The sequence below is a fragment of the Lytechinus variegatus genome, chromosome 1 (genome assembly GCF_018143015.1).
Source record: "Lytechinus variegatus isolate NC3 chromosome 1, Lvar_3.0, whole genome shotgun sequence".
Classification (NCBI taxonomy): domain Eukaryota; kingdom Metazoa; phylum Echinodermata; class Echinoidea; order Temnopleuroida; family Toxopneustidae; genus Lytechinus; species Lytechinus variegatus.
The window spans coordinates 43,198,722-43,226,153 of record NC_054740.1 but is presented as its reverse complement, the minus strand read 5'-3'; the positions used below and the strand labels follow the sequence as shown (position 1 = coordinate 43,226,153).

Genomic DNA, 27,432 nt, shown 5'->3' with positions numbered 1-27,432 from the left:
TATGAAGCTTATTTTCAAAATTTAGTTGAAAACAAGACAAAAATAGGAAAGGGAAAGTGGATATATCTTGTAATAGGCATGCAGTGAAATAATAAAGCAATCTTTTAGCAAGCATGTAATGTTTGCCAGTTTGCAATCGCTTATTGAGTGAGCTACCACTACCAGCCAGTCGCTAGCAATAATACAGCACACTTACATTTCTGTAGGGTTAAAGTTATAGGTACCAGAGAATCAAATATACAGTACAATAATAATAGTGGCTAGCCATAAAGTGCACAGGTCTACCTTTTGGGTGCTCATGGTGCTCAAGAAAGCAGATAACATGAACAACAATATACCACGTGAGTAGAAATGAAAAAAAACTTGACACAGTTGGAAAATATATCAGGAACACTAACCCTGATTATTTTATATGGCCTGAAAGAGTATGTTCTCCCATAATTTAATACCATATTCATGTGGTATGTATTAACACTAGCAGGAGGTATTTTTACTGCGATTTAAAGTTTGATTTGCGCCAAAGTATAGCGTGACTGCAATGAATGAATCCATATGTCGTTGATGTCATATTCCTACATGAGTTAGTAAACATATGTATGTGCAAGTCCCTTTTCAATGAAATTACCATGAGAACTATTTTCAAACAATTCTAATGTTAATTATTGAAAAGGTGTTTTACAATGGATTTTAATGCAACCCTAGGGATTATGATATCATTGACATTTGGAATCATTGATAGCAAGCATGCCTTACTTTGGCGCAAATCAAAATTTACACCACTGCAAAGAATACCTACTGATTTTCCAAACGTGAAGACATACCACATAAATATGGTATCAAATTATTTGGGAGATTTTTTTTCTTTTTGGCCATATATAATGATTGTGTGTTCGTGACAATTTTTTTCCTTAAATTGGGGATTTGTGAGGTGTCAAGTTTTTTTTTTACTCGCACAGTAGTATGGATATAGAATAAATGTAGAAATAGAATGTGAATTTAAATTCTGAACACAATACACCGCTAATTCGCTCCTTATGGTTTTAAACTTAGAACGTCAATGAGTCATTGTCCCCCAGACATAGTCACCCCTCCATTGCCCCTCCCTTTCCCCTCATCCTCCACTACCATGGAAACCTAGTTTTAGCCATTGCCTGAGGATATAAGCAGACAATGGAAATGAAATCTAGATCAATTATTTCATAGGTGTTGTACTGATCTTAGCAGGGTCACTATACTACGAGAACACTTGTCTGAAAAGCATGCATCTTATTTATTCCTAGTGTGTTCACTGATGATGATTTCTCGTGTTTTGTTTGCTCACTTCAAACTTGTAAGCATTATTTTCTTTATTAACCATGCATACAGGCAGCTAATTAACCTATCTTTCCATTAAGCCTTTGCGTAATTACAATATTTCTTCTTTTCTTCAATGTAACAATTATAATTATTTGCATGTCTTTTGAAGGGTATCTAGTAGGGCTGTTATCGTTGAGAAAATTCTCTTTCGATATCATTCAGAAATATCTGAACAATATTGATAACTATCGACAAAAGAATCAACATGCATTTTTTATGCATTATAGCGAGGTCACATACCCGCGTTGGTTAAAGTTTGTATCTACCAAGAACGCTTTAAAATCCGCGTTCATTGGATGTAGATGACTACAGGAGTCGAGTGCAGTCACGATGTTTGGATTGTCACGATCTCATCCCCACTTCGTTATAATAACAGCAAAGTTGGGGTGAGATAATATTTTGTTGAGATGTTGGAGTAATTTCTGTTGCTGTGACTCCTGTGCAGTTTCATGAAAAATATGTTTTCTATGAATTCTGTGAAATCGCGGAAAATCACTGTGTACCTACATAATAGCGCATATTATCGACAAAGAGAGAAAGGTTATTGATATCGCTAAGTGGCAAAAACAAGCAATTATTGACAGAGCTATCGATAAAGTCGTTATCGATAACAGCCCTAGTATCTAGTTGATAGGGGGGGGTTCACGATACCCTGTCTTTCACTTTTTAAGAATGATATTGATTAATAGTCCAAAGAACTCTTATAGACAGAGTTCAGTAAACACCTGTCTGTTCAAATCTTATCAAAAAGACACTAATTTGTTTTCAAATTGATTTTGTCCTGGCATGATTTCCCCCCCCCCATTTCAAATTTTGTGGATGTTTATATTTGATAGCATATCTGTCATTGTCTCCCCCCTCCCCCTCTCTCTCCCTTTCTTCCCTCCCTCATATACAGCTTTACCAGTTCATTGGGTGTATAACCAAGACATATTAGCTTCCGAGGTAGCCAAACACGCCAACCCAGAGTTCATACCCAATAGTATCTGTCCCTTCTACCAGATACCGACGGGTAAGAACAGCGCCTATGGAGACCATCTTTACGTTCTCCTCAAGTCAGTGGTTGAAAGCAGAGGTAAGTCACTTCAGGATACATTTGAAGGTCAAAGTCCACCCAAACTAATAGGTGATGTTCATAAAAAAGAGAGAAATCAAACAAGCTAAGTTCCCACTCTCACAATTTGCGTCATGATTGAAACGCTCTTGCTCATAGAGTAATCGCAGTGTTTGTATCAGATCCATTGTGGAAATCGTAGTGATCGGTAAAAAACTTTCCATGGTTAAAAAATTTTGCGATCACTTACAAAAGGCCAATTGTAGCGTTTATAATGGATCGCACGGCAGTGGGAACAAGGTATAAACACTGAAAAGTCCTGTAAAAATGGATGTCAAATAAGATATTTATGACATTTTTAAGTTTCACTTTTCAGTTGTATACACATAGATATGACGCAAGAAATTAATGCAATGCGCTCAACTGAGCCCTAAACTGTGGAATAATGTTAAAAAAGGAAATTCCATGATCAGTTTCACTAAAAACCATCTTAAAATAACATTCCATTTCCCCCAACCCTGATCTTTCCCTTCTTACCTACAGTTCCATTGTTTCTTTTCTTATGTTTATAAGAAGGGAGTTTATGTAAGGAATCTTTTTTTTTTTCTTTTTTCAATTTGTCTCTTCAAATTCTTTTTATTGTATTTCAATATAGTTTTCTGCTTCCATTACAAAAGGCATTTTAAAAATAATTGTACCTATGTATGTCATTATTCTGTTATGTATGTTTTATTGTCATGTACATGTACTTTGTACATACTAGTAGAACTTTCTTATTTTATATGCATTTTTTAATTCTTGCAACCACAGCACAGTGCTGATAGGGTGTTCTAGCCCCACAAGTCATAAATAAATAGCACATATCATATGCAGCATCCTCAACACAAATTTATAGGTTTTGCGGTTCACCGTGATATTGGGTTGGCAGCACATGATAGATAACGGTGCCGCTGCAGTGGGTCGGTGTCTAGACCTGACCATCACTCATGCAGAATATTTTGAATTCAATGTAGTAGTCATAGGAGATTGTGGGGTATGTGGAAGAGCAAGGGATTGGAAGGATAAGGGATGGGGCGTTGTGGCCCAGTGGATTAGTCTTCTGATTTTGAAACAGGGTCGTGGGTTCGAATCCCAGCCATGGCGTAATTTCCTTCAGCAAGATTTATCCACATTGTGCTGCACTCGACCCGGGTGAGGTGAATGGGGACCTGGTAGGATTAATTCCTTGAATGCATGAGCGCTGAAAGGCAGCTCGAGCTAAAGCTGGGGTAACAATAATAATAACACTCGGAATAGAAAATTTCTAGATAGATGGCGCTATATAAATTCCTATTATTATTATTATTATCATTTTTATTATTATTATTATTATGGGACGATCTCCGCTGAACGTGCAACGTCGGTTTGTACGGACAAAAATAGAAGATTTCCTTTCTTTTTTTATCTCTGAGAAAAATGTGAAAATGCCTTGGTTGATGTAAATTAACCTACAGGCATAATACAGGGAGTATTGTTATTTTTTCGATGCTTGTACTGCCAGAATTAAAGAGAGAAAATCAATTGCATGTACTGTGATTGTTCGGTTAACATGTACAGCTGCACATAAATGTCTCCATTGCATGCAAAGGGTCAATCTGTGTCGATGGTCCCTGTTGCCAGTTCAGGAGAAGTAATGAGATATTTACCATATCTTGATTGTCGGTGTGTGAAGCAGTGAGATGGCTTACAAGTAACAATCTGTCACTGTATTTAAAAGAAAAATAGAAAATGTCTTTTTCAAATCTAAGTTAATTATTCCATTCAAATGTCGGGTATATTATTGAAGACAATCGGTGAAAAAAAATTGCAAAGCTTACAACTTTTTGCCAATTCTCAAGAATTTTGTTTCCACTTCCCTCATACACAATGCACTTTCCTTCTCTCTCTCATCTTTTCTGTGACTTCCAATTTTTTTTCTCTTATATTTTGTCTCTTTTGCTTGCTGAATGTAACAATTTAAGCATTTATGACATAAAGGCATTATTTGGTTTACCTTTTTTATAATCCAAGCTGTAATGCCCCAGTTGCTACTGTGTCTGTCTGATATATTGTAAAAATGAGAGATTTGCTCTTACGACAATTGCTCCTCTGTTAATTTGTCGGAAGATAGAAGGCGAGGTTTAGAGTTGTGATTACAGATTTTTTGTCAGAATCATATCAGGATAAGCATTAAGGTTTTAGAATGTATGCTTTAAAGGTCTGGATTTTGTTTTGCTTAATGTGTGCATTTTTTTAGATAGGTAGGAGCATTTGTCACATGAAAGAATGCCATGGAACTCCTCTCCCCCCCCCCTCCCCTCATGATTATTATCAGATATGCTGGTCTCATTCCTCAGGTGCAAGACTGCTGCTTAATGGGGTTTCAATCTTGCTTGTTGAATCATTCGCGATAATTTGGTCACATTATTTATTGAATACAATAGCAATGGTAGTAATCAGTTGCACTGCACCACCAATTGTGAAGGGGGCTTTATGGACTCTTGCTCATCTCCTCCAAATCTCTGTCTCACGCCTGAACTCATAGCCTTTCCCCTATACATGTATACATTATACACAATGAGTTAGATGCATAAAAAGTAGCAATTGCTGGCAAGCAATCACTTCATGCATAAGCAGTTGCCAGCCAAGCAAAACATCATGCTTCAGCAATTGCTTTATTTCATATGCATAACCCTTTGCTTGTGCTTGAACCCTTTTCTTGCCCTCTGAAAGCAATTGCTATAGAGGTTTAAACAATAGTGATGTCATGCTGGTGTGAACCCCACTCACAAAAATGGCAGGACTCTAAAGCAAATTACCACTTCTTTCAAATAACACCTTTTCCTCAGACATGGTGTGAAACCAACTTGTTTCTTTTCCAATCCAATCCACATTGTATTGTTCGAAATAGACACCACAAATGAAATACTCTGAAAATTTGTTTTGCCCAATTGATCCTGTGCCCGGCAGCTGCTGTGCAGCGCCAGATTGACGAGGCTCTATCCCTTTAACTGTTGAACGCCAAACAGGGTACAGCAACTCCCACTTTTTAACGTCTTTTGGTCTGACGTGGCCGAGGTTTGAACCCTTGACCTCCCGATTTTGAGACGGACGCTCTACCAGCTGAGCCAACACACCGCTTCAATACATTCATATGTTTGGCATTTGGTTTGCACTTATTAGGAAGACAACAAGTAAATGTAGGCTACTGTACACCTTTGGGTTCTCTCTCAGGTGCTTAAACGTGATTAAAAAATGCAAACGCTCTGATCAAGCAAGCGCTCAAGCTTCTCTGACGGAGCTTGAAAAAGCCCAAGCAAGTGTTTAAACGCACAAGCAGAATATACGCTTTATGCATACCTTTTTAGCAATAGTTGATTGTAAAGGAATTGCTAGCAGTTAGTTAGCGATTGCTTGAACTTACTAGCAAAAGCATTTGCTCAATCATTTGTGTGGATCTGATTCATGAAGGATTCATGAAACTTGGACATAAGAGTAATCAAGTATCACTGAACATCCCATGCGAGTTTCAGATCACATGACTAAGGTCAAAGGTCATTTAAGGTCAATGAACTTTGGCCATGTTGGGGCATTTGTTGAATAACCATTATAACTCTGTAAGTGTATGGTTCTGGTTAGTGCTGCAAGTCAGGCGGCATGTTCGGGTTCGGTTCGGCAATTTTTTTCCGAACTTTGGTTCGGTTCGGGGTTCGGCAATAAATGCCAAATTAAATTTAACATGTAAAAAATAAAGATCGCCGACCTACAAACAAGTAATCTTTTGGATGAACTGTCATGTATTAATAATAAATTTTGTTTATAAAAAGAATAGTTAAGATAATTGTTGAACTTTCTTTTGTTTTAATAAACAAAAAATAAGTCATTTCTACTTTCATTTTTAAAATGAAAATAAAAAAATCAAAAGAAAAAATATTGATAACGAGAGAATCAGGACAGAAACAGAATTACAAAGATCAGAATATTTTTTTCACGATTATTTCATGTAGCTGTGATCATGATCGATTACGATGTCATTGCCAACGCAGCTTCTCAAATTGGAAAGTGTTGATCGGGAATGCCGAAATAGTAGACAAACAACCTCCACTCAACTGTTATTATGCCGGTAAAATTCACATTCCAAAGAATATGAGTGTTTTAGAAAGTCCCTATTTTCTGAAAAGTGGTAAAATCTGGTCAATGAATTACTTTAAAAAGATAAAATATCAGTCCATTCTTGGTCCAGAAAGATCGACGCTACGTGACTTCAAACATATTTCTAACACGAAATTGAGTACATGGGACTGTACTGCGTATTTTAGTGTTGTGAAATCACTCGGCGTTGATCGTCAGAACTACGACGGAACTGATAATTTATCATTTCATTTTCAGTAATTGGCCAGATTAAACCACTTTTAAGAAAATATTGACAATGGAAAAACATTTCAAGTTTGGAATACGAATTTTACCTGTATAATAGCAACCGAGAGCAGGTTGTTTGGACTTCCTGTTTCAACTTTCCTTACCAACCATTTCCGGAACATCGATCAGGGAACATGCGTTGATTTGGTTTGAATTTTTATCTTTTTTGTTTTTTTTCACCCTCATTCCTCCATCTCTTATTTATTTATCTTTTATATTGATATGGAAATTTCAGAAGGTGGAATATATATATATACTTTACTATTACTTTGTCAGTCACAAGGAATTAATTTATGTCTTTTCAATTAAATGTACATCCGATTACAGCAATACGTAATTCAACTACACTTTTTAACTGAGTTAAGCTTAAAATGTCCCCACATTTTATAAGGAAAAAATATATTCATGTTTAGGCCTGGGACGATTGTCATTATTACCATTCGATTATTTCCTGGAAAAATAATTGAATGATTTGATTGTTCGTCGGGAATCACGTCTTTTAAGTCACAATAGTTGACCTACTTTATGGTGACCCCCCCCCCCATGAAGAAATCTCCATCAAAGTCACATGTTTAGCATAAATGAGGCCCTCTTTTCCCCCTTCTCCATGATTTTTCATATCAAAAGAAACTTCATGTAATGAGATTAAATCTTTCAGTTTATTGTTCCAATGAAAATCTTCCTAAATCAATACTGGTACCCTGGTATTATGCATGCATCCCTCCAAGTGCCACACCCCTGCATATAAATGAATCAGCCCCGCCGAGTCCAAAGACGTAAACAACTCATTCATGAAGTATATTCTTTGAGACTGAGCCCAGGTGGAGCATTTCACTTGAAAAATTTCATCCCTTGCCCACACCATGTCCCCGCCTCCACTTGTGGCACTGCCCACGATGCTACACATGTATTAAAAAAAATATTTCATTTGAAATACCTTTCAAAATTACGATTTTTTATCATTTGAACCTACATGTATAACTGGGTCTATTTTTGGAGACTAGTCGAGAAAGTACTGGTGAAGGCGGGCGCGTGTTGGAATGTAGTTTTCATTGGTTGAGGGGGATATAAAAAAGGTTGCATTGTTCTGAAACATGAAAGAAATTCTCCGGCTCCCACCCCCTATCCTTCCCTCTCTCTTTCCCTCACACGCACACACACACACAGATGGGGGAGGGGTCAATTTATTTCTGAAGTCATGACCTTTCCTGATAAGGGAACCACATGCCTTCCGCTTCTTTGTTTCCCAAAGTTTCATTGGCTATCCGAAGGTCCAATCAGCTCAAGTGAGCTGGTTATGTGTTTACTTATTATTGTGCACGCACACAATGACTTATTTTGTGTATGAGGGCAAGGTCGGGTGGGATTAACATTTTCGGAGCGCTATCATGTTGGTATGTACCGGTAACTGTGAATGTGATACAATCATTGATAATTTTTGAAACATTACCTCGGTAACATAATTTTTAAACCTGTAAAAAACAGCTGTCATCATTGTTTTCTTGTCATTTTATTATTATTACTTGGGTATTAGAGTTATCCCAACGTCATAATCGGGATCTGCCGAACATTCGATTAGTGTAAATTTTGCTAATCGATTGGTGATTGGCGGCATGCCAATCGAACCATTCGATCAATCGATGTTTACTCCCAGGCCTATTCATGTTTATAAAAAAAATTGAAAATGATAAAAATTTAATCAAACACGAGACCGAAACTGTCATTTACGAGGAATGAATTCATGTCTGGTTCTTTTTCTTTATTAAATACAAAATGATTAGGTCCGATTACGATCACGATCGATTACGGCAATACGTAAATACACCACACTTTTATACCGAGTTTAGCTTCAAAATGCCCCCTCATTTTATCAAGAAAAAATATATTTATGTTAATAAAATATTCTTAAGTTGATAACAGTTCAATCAAAGACGAGATGGGAGCTATCATAGTGGATTTTAAAAATATATTGAGTGGAATTCTCTTTGTGCACAATCACTAACCAATATATATTTTGTTAATTTTATACTTAAATCTATGTAGTCATCGCATTGCGTACAAACATACTTTTTTCCGAACTTCCGAACCAGGCCCTTGAGTTCGGTTCGGTTCGGTCCGGTTCGGAAGTGCCAAGTTCGGCGAACTTCCGTTCGGCGGTTCGGCTGCAGCACTGGTTCTGGTTCATAAAACTTAGACATAAGTGTAATCAAGTATCACTGAACATTTCATGCGAGTTTCAGGTCACATGACCAAGGTCAAAGGTCATTTTGGAGGTAATTATTAGATTGCTGTAATGACTTTCAAAGTTTATAGTCAATAAAATGTGGATATAGGGGTAATCAAGTATTACTGACAAGTATCAAGGTCAAATGTCATTTATTGTCAATGAACGTAGTATTGTATCATGAATTTTTTTTGTGAAAAATTATTTTATAGTAGTTTTCAGAGCCAGCACTGCTGCTATATTGAATCGCGCAATGCAGGTGAGATTGCCAGAGGCGCTCCACTTGTTAAACTTGGCATCTCCATGTTAACATCCTAGGTTTCAATGAGAATGCCTACAAAGAGGGGTTAAAGGCCATGTTTGGACCGGGGTCGGCATTTGACTATGAGAGGCCATCATCTGGTGGACCAGCCCAAGGACCATACCTGCACGGATCCATGAAGAAGTTCTTGCAGAACCTGGCCCAGAATCAAGAGAACACCGGGGACACAGGCAGCACTGATGTAAGTATCTTTATATCTTTGTTATTGTTGGTGTTTTTTGTCATTTTCATTCTTCTCCTTTTTTATTGTTTCCCTGTCCTTAAGTTTCCTTACTTCTGTCATCATTTTCTTCTACTTTTACTTTTCCTTCTCCTTATCGTCCTACTTTTACTTCTGCTCCTTCTCCTTTTCTTTTTTTATCTTTTCCATCTACTTCTTCTTCTTCTTTATTTATTTTTATTTCTTTTATTCTTCTTCTTCTCTTGCTCCTTCTTGTCCTTCTTTTCCTCATCCTTCTATTCATTCTCATCTTTCTTTTCCGTTCCTCATTCCTATTCTTTACTTTCTTGACGTTGGTGTTTTTATGTTGTTGCTTTGTTGTTTCTATCCTTGGTGTTATTAATACCACTGCTTCATGTTTTTGCTCAGTTTTCCAGGAGGCCCACTTCTGATTATGAGCAGCTTGCAACATAAAATGAATTAATAATCTCACATGTGCTGACAAAAATAGATAACCCATGTAGTTAGCTGTCTGAAACACTCACATCATTCCCTCAATCGAAAGGAGCTGTGTGACATTTACTTCTCCCCTTATGAAATGTCAGCGTGTTAAATGTGGTCTGCTTTTTAACGACACGCTGGGGATACTTAATACATGATAGTCATTATCTTGCATATGCCGTTCTTGAAATTCAAGCCGTCGGAAGTATGTGGTTTTTGAAACATGCTGATTTAATCCTGATGCAGCACTACATTTATATTTCTGAAAATCATGACAGAAATAAATATGACTTGAGAAAGCAGGACTTTTTTCAGCAGTCAAAGAATGCAAAAAAATCTTGTTTAAGCCTTTATTTGTTCCTGGCCGGTGGGCCGGGATTACCGGTTGGCCTTATCAAAAACATTCAGATGCGCACACATCGTTTGATTTCAACAACATGGTCATGTGTAGCTGCCCTCTACGTTCAAAGATGTAACAGCACGATATATTGGGGTCTTGAAATCCAAAATGGAGGATAGGCGAAAAATTGTTGACTGCTGAAAACAATGTAAAAAAAACCCCAAATTATCGATGAAATTTCATTAAACCATGAAATAATGCTAATAATGTGACAGGTGAGGATGTATTTATGTTAAATGTGTTTGTAAAAATATTTCATGAAGCTGTTTGTAAATCACGAACGACTGGTGATCCTTTGTTGCAGTGATTGATATACACCACATCTACGATGGTGCGGATTTAGTTCTTAAGAAAGGCTTACCGGTAAATCATTAAGTCACTCGTAACTTACAAACAGCTTTATCAAACGCCCACTCTCTGTCATAACTCTTCATTCCCCTAGAAATATTCGCTACATTCACATCTTCATTAGATAGTCCCTCCAATCTTTTTATCCCCATTTCTTTTCTCAATCTTTCCAAATTCTGTGTTTTGTGCCCTCTATCTTCTTCTCAGTGCAATGATTGCCATACCCATTCCACATGTTTTAACAACTCTCCACCCCATCCCCAACCAGATTCACATCTTTATTGGATATTCCCTTCCAATATCTTTCTTTCCATTTCTTTTCTCAGTCTTTCCAAATTTCCCCTTGTGTCTCATTCACTTTATCTCCTTCATAATGCATTTATTGCTACAGCTCAATCCACATGTTGTCATAACTCTCTGTCTCCTCAACCAGAAAGTCACCACATTAACATTTTCATCGAATATTCCCTTCAAATCTTTTTTTCTTTCCATTTCTTTTCTCAATCGTCCGAATTTTCCCCCTGCATCTTGTTTCCTACATGTATATGTCTCTTTCTTAATGCATTTATTGCCCAGTCCACTCTCCATCTTCCTAACCAGAAATGTACACTATGTTAACATCTTCATTAGATATTTATTTCCATCCGATCTTTATCTTTCATTTTACTTTGTCAATCTTTCCAAAATCCTCTGTCTCATTCCCTTTATCTCCTTCACAATGAATTGATTGCCATATCCATTCAACATGTTTTAACAACTCTCCACCCCATCCCCAACCAGATTCACATCTTTATTGGATATTCCCTTCCAATATCTTTCTCTCCATTTCTTTTCTCAGTCTTTCCAAATTGCCCCTTGTGTCTCATTCACTATATCTCCTTCATAATGCATTTATTGCTACAGCCTATTCCACCTGTTGTCAAAACTCCCTGTTCTTCCAACCAGGTATCACCACATTAACATCTTCATTTGGATATTTCCTTTAAATATTTTTCTTTCCATTTCTTAATCTTCTGGAATTTCCCCCTGTGTCTAGTTTCCTATCTCTCCTTAATGCATTTATTCTTAATGCCCAGTCCACATGTCACATTTCTCTGTCTCCCCAACCAGAAATGGTCACTATGTTAACATCTTCATTAGATAGTCCCTCTAATCATTTTCATTCCATTTCTTTTCTCAATCTTTTCAATGTCATGTGTCTTTTTCGTCTATTTCCTTCTCAATACAATTATTGTTATTGCCATTCCACCCATTGCCACTCTCTAACCAGAAATAATCACTACATTTATATCTTCATTAGATACAAGTATGTAGGGACAGTGACTTTCCGTTTACCAGTATCAAATCAAAACGGAAAAAAAATTTACTAACGTGAAATTTATAGTGGAAATTCAATGAATTCACATTTACAAAATGAAATTCATGTTTTGTGCTGTGTATGTTTTCTATGGCAAAACAGAATTTTCATTTTAGATCAAGTTTAAAGTGGAATTACATGTTTTCAGAAACAGGGGAAATGAAATGGGAAATTTCTGTTCCTAGGAAGTACGTTAAATGATCATTCTTTATTTCTTCAATATGTTATCTTTTCTAAATTCTTTATAATCTGTCACCTTTTCTTTCTATTACCACGTTCTTTCTCTGTTTAAGATTTCTGTCTGTCTGTATGTTTCTCTCTGTGTGTCCCTCATTCTCTCTTTCTCTCTCTTTATTTGTTCAATTCATTTCTTTTGACAGGGGGGTAGGCTCAAACTATCAAAAGACCACATGTGGTTGGTAATTACCAGGGTTTATGTTCCATTGATCTCATGCCAATTCATCCGATTGCCAACTCGTCGACTATCATTTGGTCTACCATCAGTTGGTCCACTATCCACATGGTCCAATTGCCATTTTGGCCATTCATCATTTTGTCTAATAACCAGTTTGACCAAAAGCCATTTAGTCCATGTCCCATCTGGTCTAGTTGAACAAAGTGTTAATAGTGCAAGATGAATGAAAATAAATAAGACGAAATAGTCATATACGAAATTGTAATTAGACAAAGTGATGACTGGAACAAATGGTTGTTGGAAAAATGGTGGCTAGCTGAATTTTTGATGGATGGAATGGCATTAGACTAAATGAAGGTAGACCATGTGGTGAGTGGACGAGTTGGCAATAGATGAATTGGCAATTTACCAATCCCAGGGGTATTTACAGGGGTTCGGTGGCCATAAAAGTGTAAGACTACCGCCTTATAACACAACGATTTACAATCAATCACAAAATGGCCATTGACCATTCAAAATCATTGCTCCATATGCCTATACTACTTCAACATGCCAGCTATCAATCAGTCATTGTTGTTGCTTGACATTTGTGATTGAATACTTTTGTGTGTCTTGAAGCCCAGGGGCCAATTGCAAAAAGAGTTGTGTTTATTACACAACTAAAAAAATCAATCGCAAGTCCCTCAAACGTGTGTTTCATTGGTTGAAAATTAAGTTGCATTTAATTTCAACTCTCTCTGCAACTGGCCCCATTCATGAAATCAAGGTACACAACTGTATAAAACTTTTGACATTTTTTTTTTTTAGCTTAAACTAGAGATTTAATCCACACTGATAGAATATCACCCATTTGGTTTTCTGTACCCCAGCCTCTCGCAGCTTACATTTATGAAGTACATTGCTTGTTAAAGGAAAAGGGAATTTCCCTAATTTTTTTGCAGTAAAACATCTGCTGTTACAAAAAAAATGCTTCCTCTCTTCTTGAGGTTTTCATTGATATCACATTTACCACATTGATGAACCACACTATTAAATGTTTCGAGACGAACATGTTAGAAATATCCATCAAGTCATTGGAGGAAGTTAAATTGAATTAGGTCCCTTTATTTTGATTGGCTGTTGAAAATTGTTACCATGGTAGTTGGTATAATAATAACATTTATGCAATGAGCAATTAATCGCAGATATTGTCTGTATCACCAATGTACACAGAGGATCTAGAACCAGTGAGCAATAATGTGAAAAATTTTAGAAGAAAGACTTGAAATCAAATTAAAGGGTTGTAATTTCATAGGTCTTTGAATGTTCTGTCATAGTTTTTTTTAAACCAAACATTGAGAAATCACCAAAAGAAAATAGTGACCAGAAAATACTTGTTTTTTTTTATTTTTATCCTCAAGGTTTGAATTTGAATATAATATTCAGCTTGTTTAAAGCCAATCTGGATTTGTTTTGAATCCATGGAATTCAGAGTCCACATAGGCCCATGCATTGATATATAGCTTTAAAAAGAAATGTCCACTTTACATAGTCATTCCTGTCTTCTTTCACTTATTACTGGGTAATTACTTATTTTTAACTAGAATCATTCCTTGAAGAATATTTATGTATACAATCATGTATTCAAACACTTAATAGCTCTCATTTGATGTTATTCTGTTATTTGTGTTTTCTTGTTGCCAAACTAGAATTTATTTACCTAAACATAAATTTCCATTTATATTTTAAGGGAATACTTAGTAATTAAAGCAAATGAAGATATATCTCACACTCCACATCCTGAGACACTCTTTTTTTTTTAATGGAAGCATCGATATGAGAGACATGTCCTTAATGCTTGTCGTGTGGCATTCCCTCACCAAAGAATGACCCCGTTCTCATTTAGGTTGTTAAACCATTTTAGGAGAAACCAGTTAACATGTACATGTAACGGGGAAGCTCAAGGTGGTCTTGGAAGTGATCTTCGAAAACAAGTTTGAAGAATCACCTTGTGATGTGGTTTTCAAGATTGCTCCAAGTGTAGGTGAGAACACAACCAGTCTTTGGGAAGTGATATTCATGTGGAAGTACAAGTGTGTGTGCATGTTGGGCAAGCTACTCAGTACGCACTCTGTGTAGAAACTAAAGCCTATGTGGCAGTTTCAATTTTTTTTGCGAGACATGTGACTTCACTGAGAGCATTCCCATAGCAACAGTGAAAGGGACTTCATATGAATTTTCTGGAAACTAGTTCAGGATACAGGGACGGGGTTGATAGCGAAGCGATATTCTAACCCTGTTTCCTAAACTGGTTTAACTAATTCAAGAAAGTAGATGTAAACAAGGTCAGAGATAGGGAATAAACTGGCGAAGAAGCTAATGAGGAGTTTTGAGCCCGCGAGGCTTAGAGGATGATGTATCGATGTAGGAGGCTCTTAAGATAATGCTTGCCTGGGAGTGAAGGGGCCTTGTAGGGGTCTATGATTTATGACAATGCTGCTGCTAGAAGGAGAAGATGAAATAAAGATGAATGAATAGGGAGTTAAAAGAGATGAGGACGAGATGCCCTCCATTCATCATTTTCACAGGCTGAAAGGAAGGCACAAAGGTTGAAAGTTGGGAATGATTTGAAAATTTTTGAGTTACCTACTCAATCAGTTTCTAATTTACATATTGTTTACTTTAAAATGTGTGAGCTTTCTATTAACTCTCTGTATCCTCTATATTTTTCACCACTCTAATTTATCTTTCTATCTGTCTATTATGTTGTCTTTATTTTCTGGCTTTCCATCCATATTTCTGTTTCCTTTATTCTCTCTTCCTCCTGATATCTCTTGCTCTATCTTACCTCTCTTTCTCTCTCTCTCTCTCTCTTCTTGCTCCTCCCATTAGTTTTTTTAGTTATATACTGTTTCATTTTAGGCTTTCTAAATTTTGGCTTCTTTTTGTATTTTACCACTGTCTGTTTAATCTCTATTTGTCTTTTATCCACATAACTCTTTCCTTCCAGCTCCTCCACTGTTGTTCATGACTCTCTTCCTCTCTGTCATTCTTCCTGCATTCTCCATCCTTCATGCTAGAAACAAAATATATCTATCATTTTTTTTATTAATTCTTGTGTATATACAATTGTACATGTACATGTGACTTATCATCAGTCTCTAAAACAAATAGGTTCATTGAAAGCCCTTTCCTGAATCAAGCCTTAAAACCATGTTCCCGATCGATGGCATTCTTTTTCATCTTCTTGCTGCTGTGGTTGCTGATCTTTAACTTCTATAAACGGACTATGTTTGATGGTGCCATTACCATTGCTACCAATATCTGAGATGGGCGATGGTTAATGGGCAACATAAACTGGGACCATTACGATCCCAGCTCAATTATCTTTCTCCAGAACCCTATCGACCCTCACGTAATCTTATCCTTCATCCAATGCTGTGAAGTCATACTACATTGTATAGGATACAGATATATCAAGACATTGAATGAAAATTGCCATTTGAATGAATTTGAAAATATTTTTTATTTCACACTTGCAAATTGGTGACTAGACAAATGAAAAATTTATATTTACGGTTGATTTTTTAAATCCTGTGGTTGTGCATGTGTTCAGGGATATAGTTAATTCCCCATGAGTATTAAGCTCCCTTGTATGTGTTATTGTTTTATAATCTAAATTCAAGGTTTATTTTGTTCTTTGGACTCTGATGAATTCTACTATTTGTTTCTCTTTACCAAAGAATATCTATAGAAAGAAGATGCTTGTTGTAGTACCTATCATTTTCCCCGGGAAGGGGGCCCTTTCTTCCAAGTAACATTCTTTTGTTTGAATCAATGACTGTTGTTGTTATCTCACTTTGTTTACTGCTCTGAGCATAATGCTATCCTTCCTATCATCTTTCCTCCATCTTCTCTTCAAATTCTATTTTGCCCCATTCATTAATGTCTGCGAGTAGTCACATTGTCCCTCCATCGTCTTTCCTCAGCTGGCTCAGAGGCGACAAGGACTCTGCTATTAAAATTTGACGATCCTCTGCCTCTGCTTTCGAACGGACGGACGGCCGGCCGCTGGCTAATTGGGCTAATGCCCCCCAAATGGTGGGGTAGTCCCTTTTCTGTGATCGGTGGTTAAAATAAAGTGCAGAATTAAAGCATGGTCGGCAGTGAGAAATAATGGATAGATGAAGGGATAGGGGATGGATTAATGGAAGGATTTGGGTTCGGAGACCCTATTTAACAACTTACAGGGGGGATAGAAATGATTATTTGGTGTAGCTCTTGTTCTGTGAGGGGTGGACAAAGGAAAGTGCAGAAGTAAAGCAACATCGGAAGAAAGGGATGATTGATAGATGGAGAGATATGGGATGGATTGATGGAAGGATTTAGGTTTGGGACACCCACTAATTTTTTTGACTGGCGGGGGGGGGGAGTGATTATTTGGTAAAGAAGTAGCTTTTAATAATGATTAAATATGTAACATATATGCTTAATATGTTTCTAAGCACTGCATACAATTACCAAGGTTTTAGCACTGCTAACCTGAACAAATGCTAGAGCATTCACGAATTTCTTTCTATGGGGTACCCATTTACTACACCTGGGTGGAGAGTGGTAAATGATAATAATAGCTACATTTATATAGCGCTTCATACATTGGTTTCAAAGCGCTTTACATTGTAATTATTATAAATTTAGATAAATGCCTTGCAAAAGGATGCTAGTGCTGTGGTAAGGCTCAAACTCCAGACATTGTGGTTCAAATCTGGAGACTTATCAACTGAGCCACAAAACCGCCACACCTTTTCTGTGAGGGTGGATAAAATAAAGAGCCCGAGCAAAGTATGGTCAGAAGCAAGGGATGATGAATGAATGGAGGGATAAGGGATGGATTAATGGAAGGATATGGGGTTGGAAACGCCATTTTGTTGACTTGCTTGGAACAGTAATAATCTGTTGGTTAAGGAGTTGCTCTTTTGTGAGGGATGGATTAAAGAAAGTGCAGTAAGGCATGGTTGGAGAGAGGGATATGGCATATACATTACATATATTGATGGAAGGATTTCTTGATGGAGACCCTATTTTGTTGACTTATACCCCTTTCATAAACCCAATTATGGGGCTAATAGCAGCATAATTTGGTCGTAAAATCGGAGGAGGACCAGAGTTATCCGCATTATTTTTTTTACTTTATGAACGCATTTCTAAATAATGCGGATAATTGCCATGGTGCGGTCACAAGGTCACCCTTTTCCAACACCACCACATCGGAGGGGGCGTGTCCAGCTGTCATGACGATTATCTGCCTTTTTCAGGACGGGCGCTCGTAAAAATAAGTGCGGTTTATTTTCGGAGTTTGTGAACGCAATTTTTATTGAATTATCCGCATTACTCTTATGCGGCTAATTGGAGGATGGGTTTATGAAAAGGGTATTAGTGGGTAGTAATGATTCTTTGGTGGATCTCCTTTTCTATGAGGGATGGATGAAAGAGAATTCATTTCCCATTTTCATTAAGAGTTGCAATTGTTGTAACGTTGCCATTGTGGCAACTACCATGGTAACAGGGCTTTAATAGCAGCCAATCAAAATCAAGGTTACCATGGTAGTTGCCATAATGACAAAGTTACAACAGTTGCAACTCATAATAAAGTGGGTCCCTGAAGTAAAGCAGGTTGAAAGTGAGGAATGATGGATAGATCGAGGGATAGTGGATGGAATGATAGAAGGATTTTGGGATGGATACCCTATCAAGGGTGTGTTTATGCTTCCATTGCGAGGACAGAATCAGCGATTTCAAACGTCGATTCAAAACGCAGATCGTAAACGTGGTTCTGGGAGTGCTGTTTATGCTTAACTTTTCAGAGCAAATCATGATCTCCAGCTGGCTTCGCATCGTAAAGCGAGGTCAAATTGGGCGCGCCTTTTTTTCCGATTGTTGTTATTACGTGGAGATAAGCATGGAGCAATACGACTGTATTGCCCGTGGATTTTCATCTCACTGGAAGCATGTACCAAATGACGTCATTTAAACACGTTTACGATCGTGGTTCTGTTTATGCTTCCCCAGAAAGCCTGATTCTGGTCAAACGACGTTTACAAACGCACCTTTTTGTGAGTTTACGATCGGCGTTTTGAAACAGCGTTTAAATGAAAGTAAGCATGGACGCAACCGTGTTTTGGACTAACCACGTTTGGAAACGCTGATTCTGGCCTGAAAAGTGGAAGCATAAACACGGCCTTAGACCCCAAAGTTGACTTGGGGGATAGTAATAATCTGTTGAATGTAGAGCTTTTGTATGAGAACCACAAAGGGCACAAAGTAATAAATCACCTGCATAATAGATAAATAAACCCAAGGGTGAGGCTTTGAATCCAGCTCTGCCTACATTATTTTAACATGCTCCTTCCTCATTTCAGAGATATTGTTCTGATTTTTTTACAATATAAATTATATCTTAAACTATGAAAAAAGAAGCACTCACACTCTTACAATTAAAATAATAATTGGAAAAGTGAGTCATATGTAATAATAGATAGATATTACATTTATATATAGCATATTGAATTAAATTTTCAATGAATGCCTTTTGAATTTATTGAATATAATTTCATTATACATGTAATTTCAATGTAATATAAATTTGATTACAAACTTTTACTTAGTTACTTATTGTATGTTGAATCTAAATTCAAAGTTATTTTGCAATTCAGGAAATAACTTAAATTTCTACAAGGAGCCATATATTTTAGACAAGTTTAAAAGGGGGAGGGAGAGCGGTTCCAAAATATTCCACACTGGTTAAAATGCTCAGTCAATACATTTGTAAATCCCACTCTTTTGGAAAAACAATGATCAAACCTCAAACCATGCCTGTGCTTATACACTATATATATTATAATTGTATATAAACTGAGCATTGCATTTTTAATGATTGTTGATCCTAAAGTAGTTCCAGAGACCCCCAATTTAAGACCAAAGCTAAGTTCCAGAGCCCCCTACTTTCATTTTTGGTGCGGCATGTAGGTTTCATCTTGTTAAAATTTGTGCCCCCCCCCCCACCCCCGGGTCATACACACTGATCTAAAAAGTATCGAAGCTGCTGAATATTTCGGAAGCGAACATGTTTTTTGTGGTGCTGTATATTACCCATTTTCTCTGCTTCCATAGTATATATAGCCAACCTCATATATGATTCATGAGTATTAGGATGAAAAGCTCAGACTAGTGATTTATAGGCAAACATCATACATAATTCAGTTCAGTCGGTATTAGCATCTGCTGCCTTTTAGTGCATTTCCACTATTTTGAAATTGATATCCAATACCCATTCATTGCTGTATATGTGTACAGTACCTTTCATTTAAAAAATACTTTGTTCCAAGTTGATATCCAGATTCCAGTATCTCATATATTGAGTTGTGTATAGCGTAGTAACTTTCTTAGCAAAATGAATTGTTTGAAATATTCATTGCATCATCAAATATTTTGATTTGGTACCTAGTATAGTATGGTATAGTAAAGCAGTATAGTATACTTATAGTACAGTATAGTATATATATCCCCATGTATAGCTGCATAGAAGTTTTTAAATTCTTCATAGCAAATTGCATCATTTCAAAAATTTCAATGCATTTTCCAGTATTTCAACATTTTATATTCTGTATATATCCCTAGTTATAGCTGTAAGGTAGCTTTTATAGCAAATTGCATTATTGAAAAATGTATATCATTGCATTTTCTTCTATTTTTAAATAATTTTTTTCAGATTTTCCTCTTGAAACATTATTGTATGCACTGACACCATCACCATGTATACTGTAAAAACTGACACCAGTTGGTGTTATTAGAGGACCACACCCAGACCCTTAGGTGTTAAAATTACACCCTAGAGATTGAACATAACACCAAAGATTGTAAATGTAGCAGAAGATGTTGTAATAACACCTATAGGTGTTAATCTAACACTGTCCATTTAACACCGTTGTAAAATGAATGGTGTGGTCCTCTATGTACACCGGTTGACACCTGTTTTTGCTGTGTAGGTCCCACATATCAATTCAGATGTTTAGAAACCTCCACAAAGTTACTCAAACCCTTTACAGTGACTACAATATGCATCTAGTGTGTCTGAAATACTAGCCGTGTTTTTCAAGACTTTTCTGTCAACATGCTCATGATAAATGATGTGATATTTGCAAGTCAATATCAGCCTTGCATGAAAACCTCTCGATCATATTCCATACATGAGGTCTTCGCACACCCTCAGGCATTTTCACGATGCATGAATGACCATAATTAAACTTGTGGATAAATTATTAACTTCTCAATTTTACTCAAGTAATGATAGCACTGGCGTACAGATTGGGGAAGGGGGGTCATGACCAAGAAAAATGATGATTGAAAATGTAAAAAAAAAATATATAAAATTAAGAAAAGAGAAAGAAAAAGAAAGAAAGTTGAAATATAACATTTTTCCAAATATTATGTCAAAACCTGTCATAGAATTAGAGATTTTCTTATCAAAAAGGCCAATATTTGGTACCTAAAGACTCTTGCTTGTAGCTTTTTAGAAATTACGCCCCTATAAGCCTTGCTGGGCTTGTTCAAAAATTTTTGGCTCATTTTACCAGTGAATGATAAGAGTATTTACTTGATTCTAGTAATTAAATAAAGATATCACAGAACAGTATTTGTGTTGAACTTAATCTTTTGCAACTAGGGGACCTAAAGATGTTAGTCCTCACTGAGGGACATGAAATTGAGGTATATAAATCAAATATATATCAAATGAAGATTAAAGTATGTGAGATATACCTAGAATGTGGGAGAAAGTAACCCCCCCCCCCAAAAAAAAAGAAGACAAATATAAATGTAAGTACAAAATGTTATGATTAATCAGAATTTAAAGAGAAATTCTAGTAGTTGCAGCTAGTAAACACTGATTTCATGAGAAAGTCTGTAAAACCAGGCTTAATTGTCAGTATATCATCGAGGATCTAGATCTTGTACCGTTACATAAACTGAACTTTGTGAAATCTTGAAATCTACGCTGAAAAATGTTCACACTGAAGATCACCAACACAGATAGGCACTGCTGGAATGAAGACCCGATGGAAGTGACCGAATCCGCGCTCATTTTGCTTATTTCTCAGCAATTACACAATTTCTTCCAGAATCCTTTGGCACATATTTTTTATTCATACAAACAGACACTTGGGTGGTCATTATATTAGATTCTGTAAAAATTCATTTTGAGATCATTACCAATACTGGAATTTATCTTTAAATATGAATTGAAAATTTAAGTACAGCTCTTTGTTTAGATCTCACTTGCTCATTGACAAGGTTTTAAATTCAGTATGTCCTGGTTCATTGGTTCTTTTACTCTATTGTGGTTTTCCTTTATATGGATCCTTCACTTTGTTCTGTGAGATTAATCCCATGTGTTCTTAGTATGGGGTAGAATTTTTAGTATGTACATGGCAGAATGGGCAATATCCTGGTTGAAGTCACCAATCCATTCACTGCCATTTATTTCATCAGCGCTGGTGACTTCTTTCCTCTCCCATTGACTTTGTACACAATGAGTGCACACACACCGACACACACCAGGAGAGAGGTAACTAATTTCGCGATAAGGCCTATAGATGTCTGTATACTTTGAATTATGGTAATAAAGCAAATTTAGTGGCAAGAGTTTGTAAGTATGATGCATCATCTGAATATATAATTGCTTTGAAACAAAGGTAACAGCTACATGTATTTATGAATATACAAGTTAGCTAAAACTACATAGACCTGATAAAGTGTGTTACAATATCTCATAGGATTAATATTGCATGTTGCAAGAATGGGATCTACTAAGCGAATACTAATGCACTTGCACAGTGCTCTTGGGACCGCAATGTGCGCCCCTCTTACATGATTTAGCTGCTTCCGAAAGCCATGTATACAACACCTTGGAGGTATGACTCAGCCAAACTAAATTATCTCAATTGCTTACTCTGTCGTGATGCTGCTGAAAGTGGTCCCCGGTGTGATGCCGGTGACACAGCTCCCTGAATCTTTCGTATTTCGTCTCTTGCTTTTTTTTTTCTTTTCTGTTTTCTTTGTTCTTCTTCATTCCAGCAGATCATATTCCTTGAAAAAACTTAACATGGTAGAAGTTCATTTTCTTTGTCTCTCTTCTGCTTTGATTCTTTTATTTTCTTTTTTGTTCATGTATTTATTGCCTTTTTCTCCCCCGCATATTAATTAGCAGAGCGAACTATAGGCACAGTTTTTTCCCAACGGTGATGTCAGCATTGAAACCATAACCTAAGGTTAAGTTTTTGAAATGACATACTCAGAAAGTATTTGGACCTAGTTCATGAAACTTAACATAAAGGTAATCAAGTATTACTGAACATCCTGCCTGAATTTCAGGTCACATGACCAAGGTCAAAGGTCATTTAGTATCAATGAACTCAGACCATGTTGGGGGAATCAACATTGAAATCTTAACTGAAGGTTAAGTTTTTTTCAAATGTCATCATAACTTTGGACCTAGTTTATGAAACTTTATAGACATAAGGATGATCAAGCCATTGAAGGTTAGTGGTCTTTGCCCATGTTGAGAGATAACTGTTGAATCATAACTTTGAAAGTTTATGGATATAGTTTATGACATGTGTGCATAGGGATAATCCAAGTATCACTGATCATCTTGCACAAGTCTATGGTCGCAAGATCAAGGTCAAATGTCATTTAGGGTCAATGAACGTAGTATTTTCGATATTATATGAATGGTGTTGTTTTTATATTAGTTTATAGCTGTTTTCAAAGCCAGCACAGCTGCTATATCAAATCATGTAATGCAGGCAAAACTGCCAGAGGCACTCCACTTGATTTCTCATTGAAATGGTTGTAATGTTTATAAGTTTTATTTCTAATTGTTTTACACAACCTCGATGGAAATCAGTCATGTTAGTGTTTAATGTTCGAATAAAAATCATTCAATATATCAGCAATCTTATCTAGCTCTCTTATAATCCCATGCTCTATAATATAATTTGATAAATATGATGAAATGGACATCATTACTTCAGTTTACAAATTTGTATGTTCATACTTTTGGAATATTTATTTTCATTTATCGTTACAGGCTGATGGGGTGATCAATTCTTCGGTGATTGTCGCCCTCTATGGTGGAACCCCTCAGATGATCCCTAAGCTGGAAGCTATGGTCAAGGTTGTCCAAAATACTCCTATCTGCCTCAAGTTTGCCCTGACGGGTAAGATTAATGTCATTTGTTAAGATAGATATCATTAAAGGCAAGATATTCCTGATGTCTCAAGCCTCTCGGTTACACTCATAAAATCACTGTAAAAAAATCCTATAAAACCACTCTTCCCTCCCTCTCCATTCCTTTTCTCTCCTCTTTCTTTCCCTTTCTTTCCTTTCTCTCTCATTGTCTTTTTCTTTCTGTCACTCATTCAGCCTCTCAATTTCAATGAGTACTTCCATGATATCAAATTACACTCTGTTTTATAGTCATCATTCGAAAAATGTAATCAAATTGTATTTGATTTATTTCTCTTCAGTAATATTTGTAACTCCGTGTAACTCAACTTTGGGCTGCAATGCATGTTTTTTAAGGTATAATTGCCTTTACAACAATAAAAAAAGCATGTGTACGAAAGATCCAGTATTCAAGACAAATTTGATATCGGCCAGTGTATGAGAGCCTTTTTCAACCACGATGGATATACTTAAAGAAACATGGTGGGAAAAAATTGGATGGGATTGGACTTTGGATCATAGATTCATTAAATTTTGATGTTAATGTACTTTGGATTGTGTATCAAAATGTGTGGTTTGAAAGCAGTCATTTATTTTTTCCCAGTATCAAATAAGTCTCATCTGCATAGCAGAGTGAGACAGGCGCCGCTTTTCCGATGGCAACGGTGGCGGCGGTGTCAACACCAAATTTTAACCGAAGGTTTTGAAATGACATCATAACTAATAAAGTTGATGGACCTTGTTATGTTAAATGTTCACATTTGAACAATAAATTGACACATAAATTATCTCGGTGCCTGATATAGATTCTTGAAATATTTCACTCTGCATTGGATGATGTCAACTAAATACTAGATGGCGCTATTGCATGAAACTATACAGTGGAGACGGTTCATAATCTGTTGTTCTTCTATCGCAAGTGAAAGAAAGTGTATATTTTGCAATAGATTGATGAATTTGAAGGGGATTTTTTGTTGTCGATGACAATGCCAAACTTATTTTTGAAGAGGATTCCATCCTGAGTGGCAATTTATATTTAAAGAAAAATAAAAAGTAGTAGAAAGGTGAATGAATAGATCACATTCAGACAACAATATGAATCCTATGATTAAAAAAAATTGAGCCATGTGTCTTTGGGAATTTCAAATTGGTTGTAACTTGTAAAGGAATTGGAAGAAATATTCCATCAGTGTTTTATATGATAACTGCCGTAAGAGAATGGGTATTTATAAAAAAAAAAAAAAAAATCCTGACAAATGGAAAAATAGAATTGTCTGTTTCACTTGTCACAATCTTGGGAGTGTTTCATCAACATTTTTGTCTGACAAGTTGTCAGATCTGACATCTTTCCTTGAATCTGATTAGCTGAGAAGCATCATTACTATGGTAACTGTCGGATAAATTGGAACTTGTCAGATAAAACGTCTGTCAAGTTCTTTCATGAAATGCTCCCTTGCTCAACAGTTTTTCAACTTGATATAATTTTTTAGATCTCAGTTTTCAAATAGCCATAGATTTATTTTTTATATCTGTGTTAAGGCTTGTTTGCTTTCTTCAAACTTTCACCATTTCTTTTTCCTCTTGACTTTTTTCAAAGTTTTTATTCCCATTAAAGGTTGAAGCTTCTGAAAGACTTCATCGTGAAAGGACCTAATGCCAATGTTGTTAAAGACTTGAAGTCCTGAAAAAGCATGATTACTCCTTTGTTATAATCTGCAATTGTCGCAGTTTTGCAAAAAAGTATGACCATTTCTTTGCTGTATTCTGCAATTGTTGTAGTTTGCAAAAGTTTAACTATTTCTTTGTTTTTTAATCTTCTGCAATCTCTGTAGTTTTACAGAAGTATGACTATTTCTTTCTTACTCTTTGACCTTGGTGTGAATCTTCTTGAAGATTTGATCTTGAATGGACCTAATGACAATGTCCTTGAAGACCTGAAGTCATCTGTGGGTGCTGACATCTTCTTTATTCTTCAATTATTATTGCAAAAGGACTATTTTTTATGTCCCTTTTCTGTTCCCTTATGACTATTTTTATGTTATTCTTCAACCTAGGTGCAAGGCTTCTGGAAGATTTGATCAAGAACGGACCTAACGCCAATGCGGTAGAAAACTTAAAATCGTTGGTGGATGCTGACATGGCTCAGGAGATCAGTAAGGCTGAGGATCTAAAGCCACATCCTCACATTGTGGCTGCCAAGAAGCTGGGTTATGCATGCTGTAAGTGAAGCCCTCGTTCTACTATAATCTTCCTTCAAATAATGTTAATGATAGCGTTGCTGGGAGCGTTTTATAAAATTAAGCTGTTCATAAGTTAAGAGTGACTTTAAGAATGACTGGTCAACCTCTCTTACACGCCCAATAATCACCAATTAACATTTAATGGTCAATAATATCATTTACCTCAGGAAAGGATCACCAGTCATTCTTAAAGTCGCTGTTAGTATAATGCAGCTTTATGAAATAGCCCCCGTTTTTTTTTAATTGATAGCAGCTCAAAATAGCTGTATAATGCATCAAAGGTAGCAATCTTCTTCTCTCTGAAAAACAAAGCAATCTCTTAATTTGTGTAGAAAACTGCTATGCAATAGAAAGAGGCCTCTTGTGTCATAACTCTATAATCAAGCTTATTCTGAGCCGTCATTTTTTTTCTTTTACATTTTAAGATACAAGGTTTTGACAGCCCTGTGATAAGTACTTTCTAGGCTTAGATTATTTCATTGGTTTTATATTTGTGAGTTTGTATTAGCAAATGGCCACTGTCAAATAATCTTTCATTTTTTATATATGATGTGAGCAGATCAAACTTTATTAAACTCTATCAACCTGCCACCCTCCCATTCCTTACAGGGATGTGGAATAGGGATAGGTCCATTACCTTTTTTTTGAGGGGCATCCTTTTTCAAGCCACTGTCTCCTCCCAAGCAATGACTGTTATTATATAGGATCATTTTTACATTAATGAATTTGATTGAACAAATGAAAATTATAGAAATGATAACAATAATGATTAATAACAATCCCAAAGTTCTGATGACATCAATTTATTTCATCTTCCATTTCAGCTCTGCCAGGGAGCTTCCTTGGCATGCTGCACTGCCTGCTCAGCGCGACACCAGGAAACTTCACCGAATCCGTTCGTCCAACCCTCCTGGCCGGAGGGGACAACTGCGCCCGTGCCGCGATGCTAGGGGCATGTCTCGGGGCACAGGTGGGGATCGAGGGCCTTCCCGGGGACCTCTTAGCCCAGGTGGAGCGTGGTGAGGAGGTTAGAGCTTTGGCGCAGCAGTTGGTGGACATGCGCCAAGCTTAGTCAGATTGACAGTATGAAAGATTATTCTGGGCGAAGGATGAAGAAGGGGCTGCAGGTTTAACTTTTGATATAACTATGAAAAAATTTGATGTGAATAAAAAGAGAAAAATCCAATAAGCGTAACACTGAAAATTTAATCAAATTCGGATGTAAAATAAGGAAGTTACGAAATTCAAAAATTTCGCATAATTTCATAAGAGAGCTATATGCACATCTGGTTGGTATGCAAATGAGGGGACTGATGACATCAACTCATTATTTCTTTTGCATTTTATTATATGAA

General features: G+C 36.4%; 1 protein-coding gene across 1 annotated transcript; it reads left to right on the top strand.

The window, feature by feature from the left end:
- Window positions 1-298: 298 nt before the first annotated feature.
- On the top strand, window positions 299-27,432 carry LOC121430649 (crystallin J1A-like). Its single transcript, XM_041627982.1, has 6 exons — window positions 299-341; window positions 2,255-2,431; window positions 9,390-9,574; window positions 23,700-23,829; window positions 25,892-26,056; window positions 26,902-27,432. The coding sequence occupies exons 1-6, from the start codon at window positions 299-301 to the stop codon at window positions 27,147-27,149; spliced, it is 948 nt and encodes a 315-aa protein (XP_041483916.1). The 3' UTR covers window positions 27,150-27,432.

Bases quoted from the DNA above. Each gene is read 5' to 3' on its own strand.
- LOC121430649 (XM_041627982.1), top strand. From the start codon at position 299: ATGGTGCTCAAGAAAGCAGATAACATGAACAACAATATACCAC. The intron at 342-2,254 runs GTGAGTAGAAAT...CCTCATATACAG, and splicing joins CATGAACAACAATATACCAC to CTTTACCAGTTCATTGGGTG. The intron at 23,830-25,891 runs GTAAGATTAATG...TCTTCAACCTAG, and splicing joins CCTCAAGTTTGCCCTGACGG to GTGCAAGGCTTCTGGAAGAT.